The 24,308-nt window shown below is 47.6% G+C and overlaps 1 protein-coding gene across 1 annotated transcript in view; it reads left to right on the top strand.

The window, feature by feature from the left end:
* The window catches only part of LOC117518106 (adhesion G-protein coupled receptor D2), a 282,536-nt gene that overhangs the window by 243,243 nt on the left and 14,985 nt on the right, over positions 1-24,308 (top strand). The window contains 1 exon segment of the mRNA XM_034179168.1: positions 12,440-12,493. Coding sequence (XP_034035059.1) covers positions 12,440-12,493 — 54 coding nt within the window.

Genomic DNA, 24,308 nt, shown 5'->3' with positions numbered 1-24,308 from the left:
TTAGGCTGGCTTTCAGCCTTCATAATTGCAAATAATAGTACGGAAGAAAGACTACTTCTATTACACTCAAAATGCAGCGTTTTAATTGCTAATTACCAGACAATAGCTTCCCATTATTCATTGCAATTAGCTTATCCTTGTTGGTCACCTTGTAATCCTACGCTTTGATGACCTTTTATTTCCATCAGTTCCAAGGATGTTGGCAGGTGTTGGGTGCGCTGTGCTTTTATATGGTAATACTTAATGCAGATTTACATGAGAAACCACGCTTTACTTCACTACAAAACCTTGAGTGCATGAAAATCCTCCTTAAACACATAACGATTAACTAAAACAGTGCCCTTCCCTTCATTGTCAATGATTAATTAAGTTGTGTCATGTAATTGCCTCAGCACGCCGGCTGCTTTTGATATCCATGAAATCCCTGGGTCTTCTTTCTCCCCATTAAGCAACATTAAGACGTTATCACGCTAACATCTGTAGCGTGTCGAAGGCCTTCTGCAAATGTCAGAATTAATAGAAGTGCTTTGGAAACATGACGCTGTTGATTTTGGCCTGTCACTTGGCTCAGGCTTTTATCATTACGTGGCTCTTAAACAGTGATATCTATGCAACATGCTCTCTTTATAGACATATTGTGTGTGTGTGTCTGTTCACAGTGGGGTCATAATGTATAACATAGCGAATTAATGAAGCCATAAGCTGTAATGCATATTCACTAACGTGGTGGGCTGGGCAGGGACGGGCGATGGTGATGAGCGCCCACCTGCTACAAATTTACAGCGAGTGCTGTCGACATGCACTAATACACTCCGGGGACTTTTATGTAATTTCTGCCCAATTAACACAACTACTGATTGATTTTATTTACCTGGCAGATAACCTCTTTGTATTTACATTAATTTGAGCCTTGTAACACTGTCTAACAAATGACTTTCTTTTTCAAAAAAGTACAATACAAAATTTTAAAGAACCAGTAATTAAAAAAAATTGTTGTTCTTGATGTTTTTCTTGATCCGTCTTGCAACGGAAAATCAGTTTTTAAATGTTTTAAACATTTCAATATCAACAAAAATCTAATCTGACTTTTTTATGTTTAATTAAAGATGTTATTCAGTTACAAATTTAAAAGCCTGATTTTCACCCCACCACTTAATTTCTTGAAAAATATCTATCTATCTATCTATCTATCTATCTATCTATCTATCTATCTATCTATCTATCTATCTATCTATCTATCTATCTATCTATCTATCTATCTATCTATCTATCTATCTATCTATCTATCTATCTATCTATCTATCTATCTATCTATCTATCTATCTATCTATCTATCTATCTATCTATCTATATGTGGATAGTATCGAATAAGTACAAATCAGGGCGACTCACGGCAGAACAGCTCATACAAGCGAACCATGAAAATATTGAGCTGATGGGCAAGCATGCATGATCCCGGTGCGACGGTTTCGTGTACACGGGAACACAGTGCGAGCAGCTGTGTGACTTTCAAAAAGCTCTGATAACCAGCCAGAAACTTTACCACTGAGCTACCATCGCTGTCCTGTAAAAGGTGTGGAAAAATGCCTGAAATGAAGAAGGACATTGACGTATTAAAAAAAATACAACCACACACCATATAAAACACCACATTTGATTGAATCCCTCTTATCAAGCTGGCAATACAAGTATGATCTCATCAAACACCCTGATTGTGGCAGTAATGCAACTGTAAAAACCTCATGATACAGTCCACTGTGATGTGTTCTGCACAGCCGGCAGGAGTGAACTGGGTTTAAATAGCGGCAAGGTACATCCGACCACGCGCAGCTGCAAGTATGAAACGAACATGGGAAAAGGCTGAGTACGCCCGCATTTCGGGTGTATTTAAATGAAACACAATGTTGCAATACGCAGCTCTATGAATACGCCAATGTGAAAGGGGCTTTAGACAAATTTCACATCCATCCCAACAGTGATTGACTGCTGATTGTTGTCGTGTTAATAGTGTGAATGGCCACACATTTTCTAAGTGCCAAGCGAGCAGTGTTAGATGTTCGTGTGTGTCAGCTGGAATTTGGCCGACCACTGCCGCAAGAGGGTTCGATGGCCTCTCACAGTGCACACTCTGTGTTTCAGCCACTGGTGTGCGCAAATAGTTGTAGCAACTGGTGTACGAGGCATTAGAGGCAGCTACGATTTTACATGTATTGCATACGATTCCTGCTTCATGCGCAAGTCAACCACATTCGTACTATGTGTGAAGGGGCCCTTACATATGTATTACATACACAAATATACACTCACTCAGTCATCTTCAACCGCTTACTCCAATTAAGAGTTGCGGGGGGCTGGAGCCTATCCTAGCAGTCATGAGGGGCGTACACCCTGGACAGGACACCAATCTGTCACAGGGCCACATATAGAAAAACAAACACATTCACACCCACACATACCTACGGACAATCCACCTAACCTGTTGTGTGGGCCGCCAGAAGAGGAGGTACTGCTGGCCCACCACCAGAGGGCGCCCTGCCTGGAGTGCGGGCTCCAGGCACCAGAGGGCGCAGCCGCCTCACAGGAGCAGCTAGGGTGACAGCTGTCACGCATCACCTGCAACAGCTGTTACCAGTCAGCAGGGGTACATCAGCAGGACGACGTCTCCACCTCTTTGCCGAGATATCGTTCTACCTGGAAGGTAATATTCTCAGCTGACTGCTTGACAGTAACCTTTTGTGACTTTTGTGAGTGATAACAGACCTTTTTTCCAATGAGAGGTGGAGGTAGCTTTCCTGCCGTGTGGATTACTGGGTGCAAACGCGCCCACCTTTAATTGTGTTTTTGTTCCTCGCCAGCAGTACCAGGTCCGACACGCGGAGGCAGTGGCCACCTGGGAGTTCGGGACTTGGCGGCTCCAGTATTCCCGGGGTCTGGTGGCGGAGGAAATCGTGTGGTTCCGGTTCTGCTTTGGACAGGTGTCTCCTATCTTCGAGCCTGCCCACACGACACCTTTGTGGATTGATTCTGATCTATTGTTGTAATCTGTTGTATTTGTTGTGCACATTCACAACAGTAAAGTGTTGTTATTTGACCTACTCCATTGTCCGTTCCTTTGCGCCCCTGTTGTGGGTCCGTGTACCGACACTTTCCCAACAGGATATCTCGGCCAGCGTCATGGATCCCGAGGGGCGTCAAACCGGCTGTTGAACGGCCAATGGAAGAACAGGGCGCACAGGCGTCCGCAGGAGGAATGATCGGTGAGTTGCAGCGGATCCTCACCGCTTTCACGGCTCGGTTGGATTTAATGACCGAGCAGAACGTCCTCCGTAACCGCAGGGTGGAGGCTCTCGCCGCGCAGGTGGAAGCGCGCCCTCTGGGCGCTGCTGCGGCTCTCCCTCCTGTCGATCCTGTGCGTAACAGTGACGTTCCACAGGTCGTTCAACGACCCCTCCCACCTTCCCCGGAAGCATACATAAGCCCTCCAGAGCCGTACGGGGGTTGTGTGGAGACGTGCGCGGACTTTCTTATGCAGTGTTCGCTCGTCTTCGCACAACGTCCCGTCATGTACGCGACTGATGCTAGTAAGATAGCTTATGTCATTAATCTGCTTCGCGGCAAGGCACGCGCTTGGGCTACAGCGCTTTGGGAGCAAAATTCACGGCTCCTTCTGATATATGATGGGTTTGTGAGGGAGTTCAGAACAGTGTTCGATCACCCAAATAGAGGAGAGACCGCTTCAGCCGTGCTGTTGTCAATGAGACAGGGGCGCCGGAGCGCAGCTGTTTATGCAGTCGACTTCCGCATCGCGGCTGCGAGGTCCAGCTGGAATAACACTGCCCTCCGCGCCGCCTTCGTAAACGGACTGTCGTTGGTCCTGAAGGAGCTCCTGGTGGCCAAGGACGAACCGCGGGATTTAGACGGGCTTATTGATCTCGTTATACGATTAGACAATCGGTTAGAGGAACGCCGTCGGGAGCGAGGCGAAGGACGTGACCGGATACGCGCCGCCCCTCTCCCTTCGGGTTCGAAAAGGGGCCGCCCTCCCCACACTCCACAGCCGCAGCGCTTTGTGGGGCAACAGCTCCCCCTGGTGACGTTGTTAGGGAAACGCACAGGGCCAAAATGGGGAGGCTGATCCGTGGAGAGTGTTTTCTCTGCAGCTCAACAGAGCACACACAGAGAGACTGCCCCAAACGGCCAAAACGTCAACACTCACCCTTAGAGACTGGGCTAAGGGGGGTCAAGACATTCAAGTGAGACACACACAAATTGCCACACGACTCCCAGTCACAATCCTGAGCGGGGATTTAACCCTTCAAGCCCGAGCACTGGTGGACACGGGGTCAGAAGGGAATCTGCTAGACAGCAGATGGGCAAAGGAGGTAGGGCTCCCTCTGGTGGCGCTTCCTTCGCCATTGCAGGTGCGGGCACTAGATGGCACCCTCCTCCCTTTACTCACACACAAGACACAACCAGTAACTCTGGTGGTGTCTGGAAACCACCGGGAGGAGATTGAGTTTTTTGTAACTTCTTCTACCTCCCGCGTGATTTTGGGCATCCCATGGATGTTAAAGCACAATCCCCGGATCGATTGGCCGTCTGGGGTGGTGGTTCAGTGGAGCGAAACCTGCCATCGGGTGTGTTTAGGATCCTCGGTTCCTCCCGGTTCCCAGGCTAAGGAGGAGGTCAAAGTCCCTCCCAATCTGACGGCAGTGCCGGTTGAGTACCACGATCTTTCTGATGTCTTCAGCAAGGATCTGGCACTCACCCTTCCCCTGCACCGTCCGTACGATTGTGCCATTGATTTGGTTCCAGGCGCTGAGTTCCCGTCCAGCAGGCTGTACAACCTCTCACGACCTGAGCGCGAATCAATGGAGACCTACATCCGGGACTCATTAGCTGCCTGGCTGATCCGGAACTCCACCTCCCCGATGGGGGCAGGTTTCTTTTTTGTGGGCAAGAAAGATGGCGGACTTCGTCCATGTATTGATTACAGGGGGCTGAATGAGATTACGGTTCGCAACCGATACCCGTTGCCATTATTAGATTCCGTGTTCACCCCCCTGCATGGAGCCAAAATCTTTACTAAGCTGGATCTTAGAAATGCGTATCACCTGGTTCGGATCCGGAAGGGAGACGAATGGAAGACGGCATTCAACACCCCATTAGGTCACTTTGAGTACCTGGTCATGCCGTTCGGCCTCACAAACGCCCCCGCGACGTTCCAAGCATTGGTTAATGATGTCTTGCGGGATTTCCTGCACCGATTCGTCTTCGTATATCTGGACGATATACTCATCTTTTCTCCGGATCCTGAGACTCATGTCCGGCATGTACGTCAGGTCCTGCAGCGGTTGTTGGAGAACCGCCTGTTTGTGAAGGGCGAGAAGTGTGAGTTTCACCGCACATCTTTGTCCTTCCTGGGGTTTATCATCTCCCCCAACTCCGTCGCTCCTGATCCGGCCAAGGTTGCAGCGGTGAGAGACTGGCCCCAACCCACTAGCCGTAGGAAGCTGCAACAGTTCCTCGGCTTTGCAAATTTCTACAGGAGGTTCATTAAGGGCTACAGTCAGGTAGTTAGCCCCCTGACAGCCCTGACCTCACCAAAAGTCCCCTTCACCTGGTCGGATCGTTGCGATGCCGCGTTCAAGGAGTTGAAACGGCGCTTCTCGTCTGCACCCGTTCTGGTGCAGCCCGATCCTAGTCGCCAGTTAGTGGTTGAAGTGGATGCCTCGGACTCAGGGATAGGAGCCGTGCTTTCCCAGAGCGGGAAGACCGATAAGGTCCTTCACCCGTGTGCCTATTTTTCCCGCAGGTTGACCCCGGCCGAACGGAACTATGACGTCGGCAATCGAGAACTCCTTGCGGTGTAAGAGGCTCTTGAAGAGTGGAGACATCTGTTGGAGGGAACGTCCGTGCCATTCACGGTTTTCACTGACCACCGGAACCTGGAGTATATCAGGACCGCCAAGCGGCTGAACCCCAGGCAAGCCCGCTGGTCACTGTTCTTCGGCCGTTTTGACTTCCGGATCACCTACCATCCCGGGACCAAGAACCAGAGATCGGATGCCTTGTCCCGGGTACATGAAGATGAAGTCAAAGCGGAGTTGTCAGATCCACCGGAACCCATCATCCCGGAGTCCACTATCGTGGCCACCCTCACCTGGGACGTAGAGAGAACCGTCCGGGAGGCCCTGGCACGAAGCCCGGACCCCGGAACTGGGCCGAAGAACAAACTATACGTCCCACCAGAAGCTAGGGCTGCAGTCCTGGACTTCTGTCACGGCTCCAATCTCTCCTGTCATCCAGGGGTGCGAAGAACCGTGGCAGTTGTCCGGCAGCGCTTCTGGTGGGCGTCCCTAGAGGCCGACGTCCGGGATTATATCCAGGCCTGCACCACCTGCGCCAGGGGCAAGGCTGACCATCGCCGGGCATCAGGTTTACTCCAGCCGCTGCCCGTGCCTCATCGCCCCTGGTCCCACATCGGCCTGGATTTTGTCACGGGCCTCCCGCCGTCCCAGGGTAACACCACCATCCTCACGATAGTGGACCGATTCTCCAAGGCGGCCCACTTCGTGGCCCTCCCGAAGCTCCCAACAGCCCAGGAGACAGCGGACCTCCTGGTCCACCACGTCGTCCGGCTGCATGGGATTCCAACAGACATCGTCTCCGATCGCGGTCCCCAGTTCTCCTCGCAAGTCTGGAGGAGCTTCTGCCGGGAACTGGGGGCCACGGTAAGTCTCTCGTCCGGGTACCACCCTCAGACCAACGGGCAAGCAGAACGGGTAAACCAGGAGGTGGAGCAGGCCTTGCGCTGCGTGACTGCCGCACACCCGGCGGCCTGGAGTACCCATTTGGCCTGGATCGAGTATGCCCATAACAGCCAGGTGTCTTCAGCCACCGGCCTCTCCCCTTTTGAGGTATGTCTGGGGTATCAGCCCCCGTTGTTTCCGGTGGTTGAGGGAGAGGTCGGTGTACCCTCGGTCCAGGCCCACCTGCGTCGGGTGTGGCGTGCCGCCCGTTCTGCTTTGCTAAAGGCCCGGACGAGGGCAAAAGCCCATGCAGACCGTCGGCGGACCCCGGCCCCTGCGTATCGGCCTGGGCAGGAGGTGTGGTTATCCACAAAGGACATCCCCCTCCAAGTGGACTCCCCCAAGTTACAGGACCGTTACATCGGCCCATTCAAGATCCTGAAGGTCATCAGTCCAGCCGCAGTGAGGCTTCGGCTGCCGGCCTCACTGTGGATCCATCCTGTGTTTCATGTGTCCCGGATTAAACCTCATCACTCCTCACCCCTCTGTACTCCGGGTCCGGCGCCGCCTCCTGCCCGGATCATCGATGGCGAGCCGGCTTGGACTGTACGCCGGCTTTTGGATGTCCGTAGGATGGGCCGGGGCTTCCAGTATTTGGTGGACTGGGAGGGGTACGGCCCCGAAGAACGCTCCTGGGTGAAGAGGAGCTTCATCCTGGACCCGGCCCTCCTGGCCGATTTCTACCGCCGCCACCCGGACAAGCCTGGTCGGGCGCCAGGAGGCGCCCGTTGAGGGGGGGGTCCTGTTGTGTGGGCCGCCAGAAGAGGAGGTACTGCTGGCCCACCACCAGAGGGCACCCTGCCTGGAGTGCGGGCTCCAGGCACCAGAGGGCGCAGCCGCCTCACAGGAGCAGCTAGGGTGACAGCTGTCACGCATCACCTGCAACAGCTGTTACCAATCAGCAGGGGTACATCAGCAGGACGACGTCTCCACCTCTTTGCCGAGATATCGTTCTACCTGGAAGGTAATATTCTCAGCTGACTGCTTGACAGTGACCTTTTGTGACTTTTGTGAGTGATAACAGACCTTTTTTCCAACGAGAGGTGGAGGTAGCTTTCCTGCCGTGTGGATTACTGGGTGCAAACGCGCCCACCTTTAATTGTGTTTTTGTTCCTCGCCAGCAGTACCAGGTCCGACACGCGGAGGCAGTGGCCACCTGGGAGTTCGGGACTTGGCGGCTCCAGTATTCCCGGGGTCTGGTGGCGGAGGAAATCGTGTGGTTCCGGTTCTGCTTTGGACAGGTGTCTCCTATCTTCGAGCCTGCCCACACGACACCTTTGTGGATTGATTCTGATCTATTGTTGTAATCTGTTGTATTTGTTGTGCACATTCACAACAGTAAAGTGTTGTTATTTGACCTACTCCATTGTCCGTTCCTTTGCGCCCCCTGTTGTGGGTCCGTGTACCGACACTTTCCCAACATAACCTGCATGTCATTGGATGTGGGTATATACAACCCCAATTCCAATGAAGTTAGGATGTTGTGTGAAATGTAAATAAAAACAGAATACAATGATTTGCAAATCCTCTTCAACCTATATTCCATTGAATACACCACAAAGGCAATATTTAATGTTCAAACTGATAGACTTTTTTGTTTTTGTGCAAATATTTGCTCATTTTGAAATGGATGTCTGCAACACATTTCAGAAAAGATGGGACAGGGACAACAAAAGACTGGGAAAGTTGGTGAATGCTCAAAGAATACCTGTTTGGAACATTCCACAGGTGAACAGGTTAATTGGAAACAGGTGAGTGTCATGATTGGCTATAAAAGGAGCATCTCCAAAAGGCTCAGCCATTCACAAGCAAAGATGGGGCAAGGATCACCACTTTGTGAACAACTGAGCGAAAAAATAGTCCAACAGTTTCAGTACAATGTTTCTCAATGTTCAATTGCAAGGAATTTAGGGATTCCATTATCTACAGTCCATTATATAATCAGAAGATTCAGAGAATCTGGAGAACTTTCTACACGTAAGGAGCAAGGCCGAAAATCAACATTGAATGCTTGTGACCTTTGATCCTTCAGGCGACACTGCATTAAAAAACAACATCATTGTCTTAAGTATCTTACAGCGTGGGCTCAGGAACACTTCAGAAAACCATTGTCAGTTAACACAGTTCGTCGTTACATCTACAAGTGCAAGTTAAAACTCTACCATGCAAAGCGAAAGCCATAAATCAACAACATCCAGAAACGCCGCCACCTTCTCTGGGCCTGAGCTTATTTGAAATGGACAGACGCAAGGTTTGTTGTGGTCTGATGAGTCCACATTTCAAATTGTTTTTGGAATTCATGGATGTCGTGTCCTCCAGACAAAAGTGGAAAAAGACCATCCAGATTGTTACCAGCACAAAGTTCAAAATCCAGCATCTGTGATGGTATGGTGGTGTGTTAGTGCCCATGGCATGGACAACTTACATATCTGGTGCCATCAGTGCTGAAATGTACATCCAGGTTTTGGAGCAACACATGCTGCCATCCAAGCAACATCTTTTTCAGGGACGTCCCTGCTTATTTCAGCAAGACAATGCCAAGCCACATTCTGCACTTGTTACAACAGCGTGGCTTCGTAGTAAAAGAGTGTGGGTACTAGACTGGCCTGCCTGCAGTCCAGACCTGTTGCCCATTGAAAATGTGTGGCACATTATGAGGCGCAAAATACGGAGACCCTGGACTGTTGAACAACTGAAGTCATTCATCAAGCAAGAATGGGAAAGAATTCCACCTACAAAGCTTCAGCAATTACTGTCCTCAGTTCCCAAACGCTTATTGAGTGTTGTTAGAAGGAAAGGTGATGTAACACAGTGGTAAACATACCACTGTCCCAGCTTTTTTGAACCGTGTTGCAGGCATCCATTTCAAAATGAGCAAATATGTGCACAAAAACAAAGTTTATCAGTTTGAACATTAAATATCTTGTAGAGCAAAAACAGATTTTACCGTGCTTCTGTATAGCACAAAAAAATCTGTTGCAGCCAAGTAGGACTAATTTGTAAAAAAGAAAAATAACTGGTGCAACACAGGAATAAGTGCCAGAAAATTTAATAAGGTGCTGAAAGTAAAAAATGTTCAACGGGACTAACGTTAAGGAATCTGAGGAAGATGTGACTCTCACATCGAAACGTTAGTCCCATTGAACATTTTTTACTTTCAAATCCATATAGTTAAAATAAAAAAATAAAAGGGTCGGTTTATTATCTAATAGACCTTATATATATATACAGTGAGGAAAATAAGTATTTGAACACCCTGCGATTTTGCAAGTTCTCCCACTTAGAAATCATGGAGATGTCTGAAATTTTCAACTTAGGTAAATGTCCACTGTGAGAGACATAATCTTAAAAAATAATTCCAGAAATCACAATGTATGATTTTTTAATAATTTATTTGTATGTTACTGCTGCAAATAAGTATTTGAACACCTGTGAAAATCAATGTTAATATTTGTTACAGTACCCTTTGTTTGCAATTACAGAGGTTAAACATTTCCTGTAGTTCTTGACCAAGTTTTCACACACTGCAGCAGATTTGGAGTTTCAGCTCCCTCCAAAGATTTTCTGTTGAGTTCAGGTCTGGAGACTGGCCAGGCCACTCCGGGAATTTGAAATGCTTCTTATGGAGCCCCTCCTTAGTTGCCCTGGCTATGTGTTTGGGGTCATTGTCATGCTGGAAGACCCAGCCATGACCCATCTTCAATGCTCTTACTGAGAGAAGGAGGTTGTTTGCCAAAATCTCGCAATACATGACCCCATCCATCCTCCCTTCAATACGGTGCAGTCCCTTTGCAGAAGAGCACCCCCAGAGTATGATGTTTCCACCCCCATGCTTCACAGTTGGGATGGTTTTCTTGGGGTTGTTCTTATCCTCTAAACATGGTAAGTGGAGTTGATTCCAAAAAGCTCGATTTTGGTCTCATCTGACCACATGACCTTCTCCCTTGCCTCCTCTGGATCATCCAGATGGTCACTGATGAACTTCAAACGGGCCTGGACATGTGTTGGCTTGAGCAGGGGGACTTTCCTGCCCTACAGGATTTTAAACCATGACAGCATCATGTGTTACTAATGTAATCTTTGTGACTGTGGTCCCAGCTCTCTTCAGGTCATTGACCAGGTCCTCCTGTGTAGTTCTGAGCTTTCTCAGAATCATCCTTACCCCACAAAGTGAGATCTTGCATGGAATCGCAGACCGAGGGAGATTGACAGTCATCTTGTGTTTCTTCCACTTTCTAATAAATAATCATAACAGTTGTTGTCTTCTACCAAGCTGCTTGCCTGTTGTCCTGTAGTCTATCCCAGCCTTGTGTAGGTCTACAGTTTTGTTCCTGGTGTCCTTAGACAGCTCTTTAGTCTTGGCTATGGTGAACAGGTTGGAGTGTGATTGATTGAGTGTGTGAACAGGTGTCTTTTATACAGGTAACAAGTTCAAACAGGTGCAGTTAATACAGGTAAAGAGTGCAGAATAAGAGGACTTCTTAAAGAAAAATTAACAGGTCTGTGTGAGCCAGAATTCTTGCTGGTTGGTAGGTGTTCAAATCCTTATTTGCAGCAGTAACATACAAATAAATTATTTTAAAAAAATCATACATTGTGATTTACGGATTTTTTTTTTTTAGATTATGTCTCTCACAGTGGACATGCACCTAAGATGAAAATTTCATTCTTACCAATATGTATAACAAATGTAGGTATCGGTATATATGAGTACATAGGTTTATACATACAGTATTTGCAACCCCAAATCAGAAAAATCCTATATCAAAACAAACCAAACAAAAATCAAAAACTACAGCCTTCCTGGCATTTACTTTGACTTCTATTTCATTGCAGACTGTATGAACCCAAGATATTTTTTGGTTTTTCTGGTGAAATTAATTAAATTAATTATTATAGGTCTGAAATGTAGGATGGATATATGAGCAAATTAAATGAAGTTGACCATACAAAGCATGAAGTATCTTGGGTTCATACTGTCTACAACGAATTAGAAAAAATTAACGGATCACTGGTTTGTTTTTTCCATTTTCAGTATTGTCCCCCAATTTGGTTTGTTCCGTGCACAATCAGTATCATAAGGCTTCTGCTTTTGGTGTTGTATGTGTTAAATGAAGGTGTGCTGTGCACTGTTTCGTCCGGAGTGTAAAAATGTAATCTGTTCTGCTAGGGCGGCCCCTTCTCCTCCAATAGCTCCATTTGTTGGTCCCGGCGCTGTGTGTTGACAGATGATAGCTGGAAGTCGTCTCCTTAGTTTGCCAGCTCGATGTGTCACTTTCAAGTCCCATTAGCCACTGGGACATAGTGGAACACCCTCACACACACACACACACACACACACACACACACACACACACACACACACACACACACACACACACACACACACACACACACACACACACACACACCTCCCTGAGTGCCACTTTTCACTGCCCACAAAGCAATGCTCTGTTCTTGAAAAATAATGAAATGTAATTTCCTGTGTTTATTTTTTATTTAGTTTTTTATGTTTTGGGTGTCAGCTGGAGGTGGCCGTGAAGGATTCTTTGTTCTGATTCATTGTGTGTTTCACTGAGTGCTGTGGCAGAGATAGACTTATCTCTTTCTCTCTCTCCTTCTTTCAGGTTCGGAGCACGGTCAACAGGATCAAGGAGCGGAGAAAAGCACTTAATTTTTCAGTATGTAATTCTCTATTTTCATGTGAGCAAAGTGTTTCTATGTGTCTCCGATGTACACCAATCAATTTTTAGTAAAGCGCTTGGCTTTTTGTTGAGTGGGGTGGTGGTGGTGGTGGTGGATGTTGGGGGGGGTGACAACCACAGCAATGCCAATGAAAACTGGCCACAAAGCATCTTGGAGCCTCTCGCGCTTGGACAGTCTGTGTTAGATGCCCTTATACATCAAACATAGACCTGCCATAATAGCTGCCCTCCCTTCTCAGCCCACTACAGCACCTTCATCCCAGCAATGTCAAGCTCCGCTGTGGGTTAGAAGTATCTAATCCAGGACACGCCGTCCCCTGACATTAAAGTGTCAAGCCAGTATTTATACCTGGTCGGATGCTGCAGCCATGCTGCAGCGGTGGGATGCTGCACATGTGCATGCACGTGTGAGTTTGTCTGCAGAAAGGTTGTAGCCGGAGCTCTTTAAAAGTACTTAATAGTCTGTGATACACGCACACAGAGACACTCACCATGCAGCTCGTCTCTTATGGATGATCGCATTAACTCTCTGCAGCCTGACCACGCTCATCATGTCCACCCAATCCCATTCAGGTCATTGAAGACAGAGTGAGACTGTTTCTGTTGGCAGATTGATTTTTAGAACACGAGAGTGTCCCACGTCTGAGATGGACACGGTAACAGCAGGAAGAAATAAATAAATGGATAAATTGATGCGTGTGGTTTGGGGGGCACCCTGGGGGCTCCTCACCATCAGGTGCAGTCTGATATATTGGTTGCTCATGTTATCACTGAACCCCTCGCTCCCCCAATGTACCATCATTTTTACTGCTTTCCTCTCTCATACTGGCAATTTTCCAATCTTGCCGAGGTCTGCCACCAAAATGCGTTTTTAGCCATCACCGTGTCTGACGGTTTTTAGCTAATGCTATTTTGTGCTATAAATCCTCCTTGAAATACTGTATCTACCTGTCCTTTGGTTAGATAGGAGACATTTGTATCACTTCCTGTTCCGGAGCACAGCGGTGTTTTGCTGTATCTGTTAATTTTGGCTCTCTGTTGGGACTGTTTACACAGAGACTGCTACCTGCTGCTTTGGACTTTGAACTAATAGTCTTTTTCAAGACTTTTTTACTTTTTTACTTTTTTACCTTTTTATTTTTTATTTTTTTTTTTTTTACTTTTTTACTTGACTCTACTGGTGGTCGGCTCTCACTGCGGTATTGTATCACTTCTTGTTCCGGAGCACAGCGGTGTTTTTCTGTATCTGTTAGCTGTTTGATCTGCGCAGTTAGATTGATCTAGTTATCTAGATTACGATTTGTTTCCCAGTGTAATCTTTACGTGCCTTAACTAAAGCACTCCTTCTGCTGAATCACCTCTAAATTATTTACACATTATTCGCTTTGCGTGTTTTTAGGAATCCGCTAGCTTAGCGTAGCTACTAGCTCTTAGCCGATTTAGCATGGCGGCTTCTCCTGTCTCTCCCGCACTTTTCTGCTCTGGGTGTGAAATGTTTAGTTATTCCTCGGCCTCCTTTAGCAGTAATGGTACTTGTAATAAGTGTAGCTTATTCGTAGCTTTGGAGGCCAGGCTGGGCGAATTGGAGACTCGGCTCCGCACCGTGGAAAATTCTACAGCTAGCAAGGCCCCTGTAGTCGGTGCGGACCAAGGTAGCTTAGCCGCCGTTAGTTCCCCCCTGGCAGATCCCGAGCAGCCGGGAAAGCAGGCCGACTGGGTGACTGTGAGGAGGAAGCGTAGCCCTAAACAGAAGCCCCGTGTACACCGCCAACCCGTTCACATCTTTAACCGTTTTTCCCCACTCGACGATACACCCGCCGAGGATCAAACTCTGGTTATTGGCGACTCTGTTTTGAGAAATGTGAAGTTAGCGACACCAGCAACCATAGTCAATTGTCTTCCGGGGGCCAGAGCAGGCGACATTGAAGGAAATTTGAAACTGCTGGCTAAGGCTAAGCGTAAATTTGGTAAGATTGTAATTCACGTCGGCAGTAATGACACCCGGTTACGCCAATCGGAGGTCACTAAAATTAACATTGAATCGGTGTGTAACTTTGCAAAAACAATGTCGGACTCTGTAGTTTTCTCTGGGCCCCTCCCCAATCAGACCGGGAGTGACATGTTTAGCCGCATGTTCTCCTTGAATTGCTGGCTGTCTGAGTGGTGTCCAAAAAATGAGGTGGGCTTCATAGATAATTGGCAAAGCTTCTGGGGAAAACCTGGTCTTGTTAGGAGAGACGGCAGCCATCCCACTTTGGATGGAGCAGCTCTCATTTCTAGAAATCTGGCCAATTTTCTTAAATCCTCCAAACCGTGACTATCCAGGGTTGGGACCAGGAAGCAGAGTTGTAGTCTTACACACCTCTCTGCAGCTTCTCTCCCCCTGCCATCCCCTCATTACCCCATCCCCGTAGAGACGGTGCCTGCTCCCAGACTACCAATAACCAGCAAAAATCTATTTAAGCATAAAAATTCAAAAAGAAAAAATAATATAGCACCTTCAACTGCACCACAGACTAAAACAGTTAAATGTGGTCTATTAAACATTAGGTCTCTCTCTTCTAAGTCCCTGTTGGTAAATGATATAATAATTGATCAACATATTGATTTATTCTGCCTAACAGAAACCTGGTTACAGCAGGATGAATATGTTAGTTTAAATGAGTCAACACCCCCGAGTCACACTAACTGTCAGAATGCTCGTAGCACGGGCCGGGGTGGAGGATTAGCAGCAATCTTCCATTCCAGCTTATTAATTAATCCAAAACCCAGACAGAGCTTTAATTCATTTGAAAGCTTGTCTCTTAGTCTTGTCCATCCAAATTGGAAGTCCCAAAAACCAGTTTTATTTGTTATTATCTATCGTCCACCTGGTCGTTACTGTGAGTTTCTCTGTGAATTTTCAGACCTTTTGTCTGACTTAGTGCTTAGCTCAGATAAGATAATTATAGTGGGCGATTTTAACATCCACACAGATGCTGAGAATGACAGCCTCAACACTGCATTTAATCTATTATTAGACTCTATTGGCTTTGCTCAAAAAGTAAATGAGTCCACCCACCACTTTAATCATATCTTAGATCTTGTTCTGACTTATGGTATGGAAATAGAAGACTTAACAGTATTCCCTGATAACTCCCTTCTGTCTGATCATTTCTTAATAACATTTACATTTACTCTGATGGACTACCCAGCAGTGGGGAATAAGTTTCATTACACTAGAAGTCTTTCAGAAAGCGCTGTAACTAGGTTTAAGGATATGATTCCTTCTTTATGTTCTCTAATGCCATATACCAACACAGTGCAGAGTAGCTACCTAAACTCTGTAAGGGAGATAGAGTATCTCGTCAATAGTTTTACATCCTCATTGAAGACAACTTTGGATGCTGTAGCTCCTCTGAAAAAGAGAGCTTTAAATCAGAAGTGTCTGACTCCGTGGTATAACTCACAAACTCGTAGCTTAAAGCAGATAACCCGTAAGTTGGAGAGGAAATGGCGTCTCACTAATTTAGAAGATCTTCACTTAGCCTGGAAAAAGAGTCTGTTGCTCTATAAAAAAGCCCTTCGTAAAGCTAGGACATCTTTCTACTCATCACTAATTGAAGAAAATAAGAACAACCCCAGGTTTCTTTTCAGCACTGTAGCCAGGCTGACAAAGAGTCAGAGCTCTATTGAGCTGAGTATTCCATTAACTTTAACTAGTAATGACTTCATGACTTTCTTTGCTAACAAAATTTTAACTATTAGAGAAAAAATTACTCATAACCATCCCAAAGACGTATCGTTATCTTTGGCTGCTTTCAGTGATGCCGGTATTTGGTTAGACTCTTTCTCTCCGATTGTTCTGTCTGAGTTATTCTCATTAGTTACTTCATCCAAACCATCAACATGTTTATTAGACCCCATTCCTACCAGGCTGCTCAAGGAAGCCCTACCATTATTTAATGCTTCGATCTTAAATATGATCAATCTATCTTTGTTAGTTGGCTATGTACCACAGGCTTTTAAGGTGGCAGTAATTAAACCATTACTTAAAAAGCCATCACTTGACCCAGCTATCTTAGCTAATTATAGGCCAATCTCCAACCTTCCTTTTCTCTCAAAAATTCTTGAAAGGGTAGTTGTAAAACAGCTAACTGATCATCTGCAGAGGAATGGTCTATTTGAAGAGTTTCAGTCAGGTTTTAGAATTCATCATAGTACAGAAACAGCATTAGTGAAGGTTACAAATGATCTTCTTATGGCCTCGGACAGTGGACTCATCTCTGTGCTTGTTCTGTTAGATCTCAGTGCTGCTTTTGATACTGTTGACCATAAAATTTTATTACAGAGATTAGAGCATGCCATAGGTATTAAAGGCACTGCGCTGCGGTGGTTTGAATCATATTTGTCTAATAGATTACAATTTGTTCATGTAAATGGGGAATCTTCTTCACAGACTAAAGTTAATTATGGAGTTCCACAAGGTTCTGTGCTAGGACCAATTTTATTCACTTTATACATGCTTCCCTTAGGCAGTATTATTAGACGGTATTGCTTAAATTTTCATTGTTACGCAGATGATACCCAGCTTTATCTATCCATGAAGCCAGAGGACACACACCAATTAGCTAAACTGCAGGATTGTCTTACAGACATAAAGACATGGATGACCTCTAATTTCCTGCTTTTAAACTCAGATAAAACTGAAGTTATTGTACTTGGCCCCACAAATCTTAGAAACATGGTGTCTAACCAGATCCTTACTCTGGATGGCATTACCCTGACCTCTAGTAATACTGTGAGAAATCTTGGAGTCATTTTTGATCAGGATATGTCATTCAAAGTGCATATTAAACAAATATGTAGGACTGCTTTTTTGCATTTACGCAATATCTCTAAAATCAGAAAGGTCTTGTCTCAGAGTGATGCTGAAAAACTAATTCATGCATTTATTTCCTCTAGGCTGGACTATTGTAATTCATTATTATCAGGTTGTCCTAAAAGTTCCCTAAAAAGCCTTCAGTTAATTCAAAATGCTGCAGCTAGAGTACTGACGGGGACTAGAAGGAGAGAGCATATCTTACCCATATTGGCCTCTCTTCATTGGCTTCCTGTTAATTCTAGAATAGAATTTAAAATTCTTCTTCTTACTTATAAGGTTTTGAATAATCAGGTCCCATCTTATCTTAGGGACCTCGTAGTACCATATTACCCCAATAGAGCGCTTCGCTCTCAGACTGCAGGCTTACTTGTAGTTCCTAGGGTTTGTAAGAGTAGAATGGGAGGCAGAGCCTTCAGCTTTCAGGCTCCTCTCCTGTGGAACCAGCTCCCAATTCAGATCAGGGAGACAGACACCCTCTCTACTTTTAAGATTAGGCTTAAAACTTTCCTTTTTGCTAAAGCTTATAGTTAGGGCTGGATCAGGTAACCCTGAACCATCCCTTAGTTATGCTGCTATAGACGTAGACTGCTGGGGGGTTCCCATGATGCACTGTTTCTTTTTCTTTTTGCTCTGTATGCACCACTCTGCATTTAATCATTAGTGATCGATCTCTGCTCCCCTCCACAGCATGTCTTTTTCCTGGTTCTCTCCCTCAGCCCCAACCAGTCCCAGCAGAAGACTGCCCCTCCCTGAGCCTGGTTCTGCTGGAGGTTTCTTCCTGTTAAAAGGGAGTTTTTCCTTCCCACTGTAGCCAAGTGCTTGCTCACAGGGGGTCGTTTTGACCGTTGGGGTTTTACATAATTATTGTATGGCCTTGCCTTACAATATAAAGCGCCTTGGGGCAACTGTTTGTTGTGATTTGGCGCTATATAAAAAAAATTGATTGATTGATTGATTTGGCTCTAGATGACCGCACATGCCCCTATATATCCCCTTGTTGTAAAACATAGGATTGGGTTTCGTGTCTCCCCTGGTGAGGGATAAAGAGGTTTTGGCGGTGTTACTGCGTATGGGGTCATTTGATGATGAATGGCTCTTGTCGGCGATAGAACAGTTTATATGTTGTAATATTTACAACAATTGAATAGTTAACCCAATGAGTCTCTTCACAACTTTCAATACTACTCATATCCAGAATTTAACACTTCAAATAAATAAATAAATAAATCTTTTTTTTGTGTGGAAAACTGGCTGCATGGTTTCTGTTGCTGTTAATAATGTTTTCTGAGGTGATTTATGACATAAAAGTAAATATTTTTAAGAGTCTATGCATGTAGAAAATGGTGTGAAGTAGGTTGTTACTGCCCAGTCACACGGCACTTAAAGAAGGGCAGCGAAGTCCAAACGAAACAAGAATCTGGAGTTTCTTTGACTTTCGGTGGCATCCTTTAACCTTCGCGCAGCTTCGTCCTTGCAGCTGGTGCTTCATCAGGATTTTTAAACTGTTGAAAAATTTGAACGATTGCCTCCAAAAACCTCAATTTGTCTGTATTTCGTTTTGCTGTAGTTCTTGAAGTTTTTTTTTATCATTTGCTTACTTTTTGTAACGTTAGCATTTAGTTTGACTTCGGTCAACCAGCTGAATGTTTTCACACAGTACAAAAGCCAGTTTTTGAGCACTGCAGTGGAGGAGTTGCAGCTCCTCCGTGGCGGTGCTGGCGTGTGTACGGTGTGAGGCTTCTGCTGCTGCATGTGATGTGGTACTGGTCATGCCATGGTGCTGGCTGGCCAGGAAGAATTTGCCGGCCTCTCCACCGGTGCACAGCAGCCCGTGAACGTGGCGTTGGCCAGTGCTGCGTGCACAAGGAGAGAGTTGCTGCACAAAAAGTCTTGCTGGAGCTGCAGCATTCTGTCCATGAGCTCTGAAGAGCTTGCTGTCCTCCAGCCTCTGCTGAGAGAAGAGCATGCTGCCCTTTTCAGCGTCTTACAGTTCAAAAGTTTTGAAGAAATGATCCTTGATCACGACATATTGCACGACTTTGAACTGCGCACTTGCACGCACGTCATCGCAATGATCCCACCTGCTGTGTTCCCAGCTGGATGCTGTGCTTTGTTCCACTGATAGCCACGCACTCTGTGCTTGACACTGCATATATAAAATAATTATTTTGTGGTGGATTAATCATTTTTCTCTACAAGTTGTCTGCTGAAAATGGCACAAATCTTCATGAATCACAGAGGAGCACTCCAGCCGAACTAGCTGGAGAAAACCTTTGGAGCTGTCTAAAAAGGTAATTATTTGTCATGTTTACGTTGTCATGGCTTGGTAAAACAGTTGCATATTCTTTCCATCTTGTGTGCAGTTGTAAAAGTATGTTTATGAGAGATTTAACATCTCAATTTAAGTAATTTAGAGAAGCGTGACTTTGAGCTATCATGTGTGAAAAAAGTTCCAGCAGCAGTGTACATTCCCGTGTCATTCCCTCTTTTTTTCTGGATGAGGAACCAGAGCAGGTGGTGGACCCACCAACGTGCGCACAGATCTCCACAGTGGGTCGGATCACGCCCTTCTGTTTGGAGCTGAGCTCCGTCCCAGCGCCGAGTCCTGGAACTCAAGAGATGCAGACACACTGCTGGGTGGCTCCAGGCGCGTTTCGTTTAAAGCATGGGGATTGGTCTCATTTTGTTCCTCTTTCGTCCCTTTTGCGCTATTGATTGGCAGGCTATTCGGTGATGGGAAAAGTCAAAAGCTCATTCGTTGACCTTTTCTTGACTTTGTGTTTTTTTTCCCCTTTTTTCAGAAATTGTTGCTGTGTGACTGGGCCATTAGGCCCTGTTTTCCATCCAGCGAAATGCAGTATACTGTACAATGCAAGTATCATCTGTAGTTTCCATTCAAGGAAAGGAATTGTCTGTAGACATCTGAGACAGGATTGTGTCGAGACAGAAATCTGGAGAACGGTACAGAAACATTTCTGCTGCATTGAAGGCCCCAATGAGCACAGTGGCCTCCATCATCCCTAAATGGAAGAAGTTTGGATCCACCAGGAATCTTCCAAGAGCTGGTTACCCGTCTAAACTGAGCAATTGGGAACCAAGAACCTGATGGTCACTCTATCGGAGCTCCAGCATTCCTCTGTGGAGAGAGGAGAACCTTCCAGGAGGATAACCATCTTTGCACAAATCCACCAATGAGGCCTGTATGGTAGAATGTTCAGACGGAAGCCATTCCTTTGTAAAAGGCACATGACAGTCCACTTGGAGTTTGCCAAAAGGCACCTGAAAGACTCTCAGACCATGAGAAACAAAATTCTGTGGTCTGATGAGTCAAAGATTGAACTCATTGGCATGAATCCCAGGTGTCATATTTGGAGGAAACCAGGCACCATCCCTACAGTGAAGCATGGTGGTGGCAGCATCATGCTGTGGGGATGTTATTCAGCGGCAGGAACTGGGAGAATAGTCAGGATTGTGGGAAAGATGGATGCAGCAATGTACACAGACATCCTGGATTAAAACCTGCTCCAGAGCGCTCTTGACCTCAGACTGGGGGCAGTGGTTCATCTTTCACCAGGACAGTGACCCTAAGCACACAGCCAAGATATCAAACGAGTGGCTTCAGGACAAATCTGTGAATGTCCCTGAGTGGCCCAGCCAGAGCCCAGACCTGAATTCGATTGAACATCTCTGGAGAGATCTGAAAGTGGCTGCGCACTGACGCTCCCCTTCCAACCTGATGGAGCTTGAGAGGTGCTGCAAAGAGGAATGGACAAAACTGCCCAAAGATAGGTGCACCAAGCTTGTGGCATCATACAACCCCAATTCCAGTGAAGTTGGGAAGTTGTGTGAAATGTAAATAAAAACAGAATACAATGATTTCTAAATCCTCTTCAACCTATATTCGATTGAATACACAATCCCAAGCCACATTCTGCATGTGTTACAACAGCGTGGCTTCGTAGTAAAAGAGTGTGGGTACTAGACTGGCCTGCCTTTAGTCCAGACCTGTCTCCCATTGAAAATGTGTGGTGCATTATGAAGTGCAAAATATGACAACTGGGACCCCACACTGTTGAACAGCTGAAGTCGTACATCATGTTGTGAAAGTGTAGTGACACGGACCCACAACAGGGGGCGCAAATGAACGGTCAATAGATGAGCCAAAAAGTAACAATTTAATGTTGTGAAGGTGCACAACGAATACACAGACAATCTCAGAATATGATAACAGTCAATCCACAAAGGTGACGTGTGGGCAGGCTCGAGGATAGAAGACGTCTGTCCTGAGAAGAGCCGGAACCACACGATTTCCGCCGCCACCGAACGTGGTGAATACTGGAGCCGCCAAGTCCCGAATTCCCAGGTGATCACCGTCCCCGACTGTCGGATCTGGTACTGCCGGCAAAGAACAAAGACAGTCAAGTGTGGGTGTGTGTACACCCAGTAACAACAACGGTGGGAATGCCACCTCCACCTCTCACTCAATATGCTGATGAGTTTGCAGTGATCCCTCAGAGGAAAAGAGTGCCGTCCTGCACTCACTCAGCTTCCACAAAACAAGGGACCGGTACGCCTGCAAACACTCACAATGTACAGATTATAAGGTAAACACAAATGGCTGAGGATATTACCTCCATAGAAGTACGATATCTCGGCGATGAGGTGGAGATGACATCTGGGTTTTATGGAGTGAGATGATGAAGAATGAGTGACAGCTGTCACTCCCGGCTGTGTCCGTGGCGGCAGCGCCCTCTCGTGCCTGAAGCCCGCACTTCAGGCAGGGCGCCCTCTGGTGGTGGGCCAGCAGTACCTCCTCTTCTGGCGGCCCACACAACAGGACCCCCCCCTCAACGGGCGCCTCCTGGCGCCCGACCAGGTTTATCGGGGTGTCGGTGGTAGAAATCGGCCAGGAGGGCCGGATCCAGGATGAAGCTCCTCTTCACCCAGGAGCGTTCTTTGGGTCCATACCCCTCCCAGTCCACCAGATATTGGAACCCCCGGCCCATTCGACGGACGTCCAGGAGCCGGCGCACTGTCCAAGCCGGCTCCCCGTCAATGATCCGGGCAGGAGGCGGCGCCGGACCGGGAGCACAGAGGGGTGAGGTGTGGTACGGTTTGAGTTTGGAGACGTGGAACACCGGGTGGATCCGCAGTGAAGCTGGGAGCTGGAGCTTCACTGCGGCAGGGCTGAGGACCTTGAGGATGCGAAATGGGCCGATGAACCTGTCCATCAGTTTTGGTGACTGTACTTGAAGTGGGACGTCCGTCGTCGACAACCACACCTCCTGCCCGGGCTGGTATGCAGGGGCCGGGGACCGCCGGCGGTCTGCATGGGTCTTGGCCCTCGTCCGGGCCTTCAACAAGGCAGAACGGGCAGTGCGCCACACCCGACGGCACCTCCGAAGGTGGGCCCGGACCGAGGGCACACCGACCTCTCCCTCCACCACGGGAAATAATGGGGGCTGGTACCCCAAACACACCTCAAATGGGGAGAGGCCGGTGGCAGAAGACACCTGGCTGTTATGCGCATACTCGATCCAGGCCAGATGGTTACTCCAGGCCGTCGGGTGCGCGGATGTTACACAGCGGAGGGTCTGTTCCAGCTCCTGGTTCTGCCTGTCCGTTCGTCTGTGGATGGTACCCGGACGAGAGGCTCACGGTGGCCCCCAGTTCCCTGCAGAAACTCCTCCAGATGTGAGAGGAAAACTGGGGGCCACAATCCGAGACTATGTCAGTGGGAATCCAATGCAGACGGACGACGTGGTGGACCAGGAGGTTCGCTGTCTCCTGGGCCGTAGGGAGCTTTGGGGGGGCCACGAAGTGGGCCGCCTTGGAGAATCGGTCCACTATCGTGAGGATGGTGGTGTTGCCCTGGGACGGTGGGAGACCCGTGACAAAATCCAGGCCGATGTGGGACCAGGGGCGATGAGGCACAGGAAGCGGTTGGAGCTGACCTTGGGACTTCCTATGGTCAGCCTTGCCCCTGGCACAGGTGGTACAGGCCTGGATGTACTCCCGGACGTCGGCCTCCATAGACGCCCACCAGAAGCGCTGCCGGACAACTGCCACGGTCCTTCGCACCGCTGGATGACAGGAGAGCTTGGAACCATGACAGAAGTCAAGGACCGCAGCCCTGGCCTCTGGTGGGACGTATAGTTTGTTTCTTGGTCCAGTTCCCGGGTCCGGGCTTCGTGCCAGGGCCTCCCGGACGATCTTCTCCACGTCCCAGGTGAGGGTGGCCACGATAGTGGACTCAGGCAGGATGGGCTCCGGTGGATCCGACAGTGCAGTTTTGACCTCCTCTTCGTGTACCCGGGACAAGGCATCCGACCTCTGGTTCTTGGTCCCGGGGCGATAGGTGATCCGGAAGTCAAAACGGCCGAAGAACAGTGACCAGCGGGCTTGCCTGGGGTTCAGCCGCTTGGCGGTCCTGATATACTCCAGGTTCCGATGGTCAGTGAAAACCGTGAACGGCACAGACGCTCCTTCCAACAGGTGTCTCCACTCCTCAAGAGCCTCTTTCACCGCAAGGAGTTCTCGATTGCCGACGTCATAGTTCCGTTCAGCTGGGGTCATCCTGCGTGAAAAGTAGGCACACGGGTGAAGAACCTTATCAGTCTCTCCGCTCTGGGATAGCACGGCTCCTATCCCTGAGTCAGAGGCGTCCACTTCAACCACGAACTGGCGGCTAGCGTTGGGCTGCACCAAAACTGGCGCAGTAGAGAACCGTCGTTTCAACTCCTTGAACGCGGCTTCGCACCGATCCGACCAGGTGAAGGGGACTTTTGGAGAGGTCAGGGCTGTCAGGGGGCTAACTACCTGACTGTAGCCCTTAATGAACCTCCTATAGAAATTAGCGAAGCAGAGGAACTGTTGCAGCTTCCTACGGCTTGTTGGTTGGGGCCAATCTCTCACCGCCGCAACCTT

Source organism: Thalassophryne amazonica, chromosome 10 (assembly GCF_902500255.1).
Source record: "Thalassophryne amazonica chromosome 10, fThaAma1.1, whole genome shotgun sequence".
Classification (NCBI taxonomy): domain Eukaryota; kingdom Metazoa; phylum Chordata; class Actinopteri; order Batrachoidiformes; family Batrachoididae; genus Thalassophryne; species Thalassophryne amazonica.
Note: the sequence above shows the minus strand (reverse complement) of the source record. Positions and strands in the feature narration are given on the sequence as shown.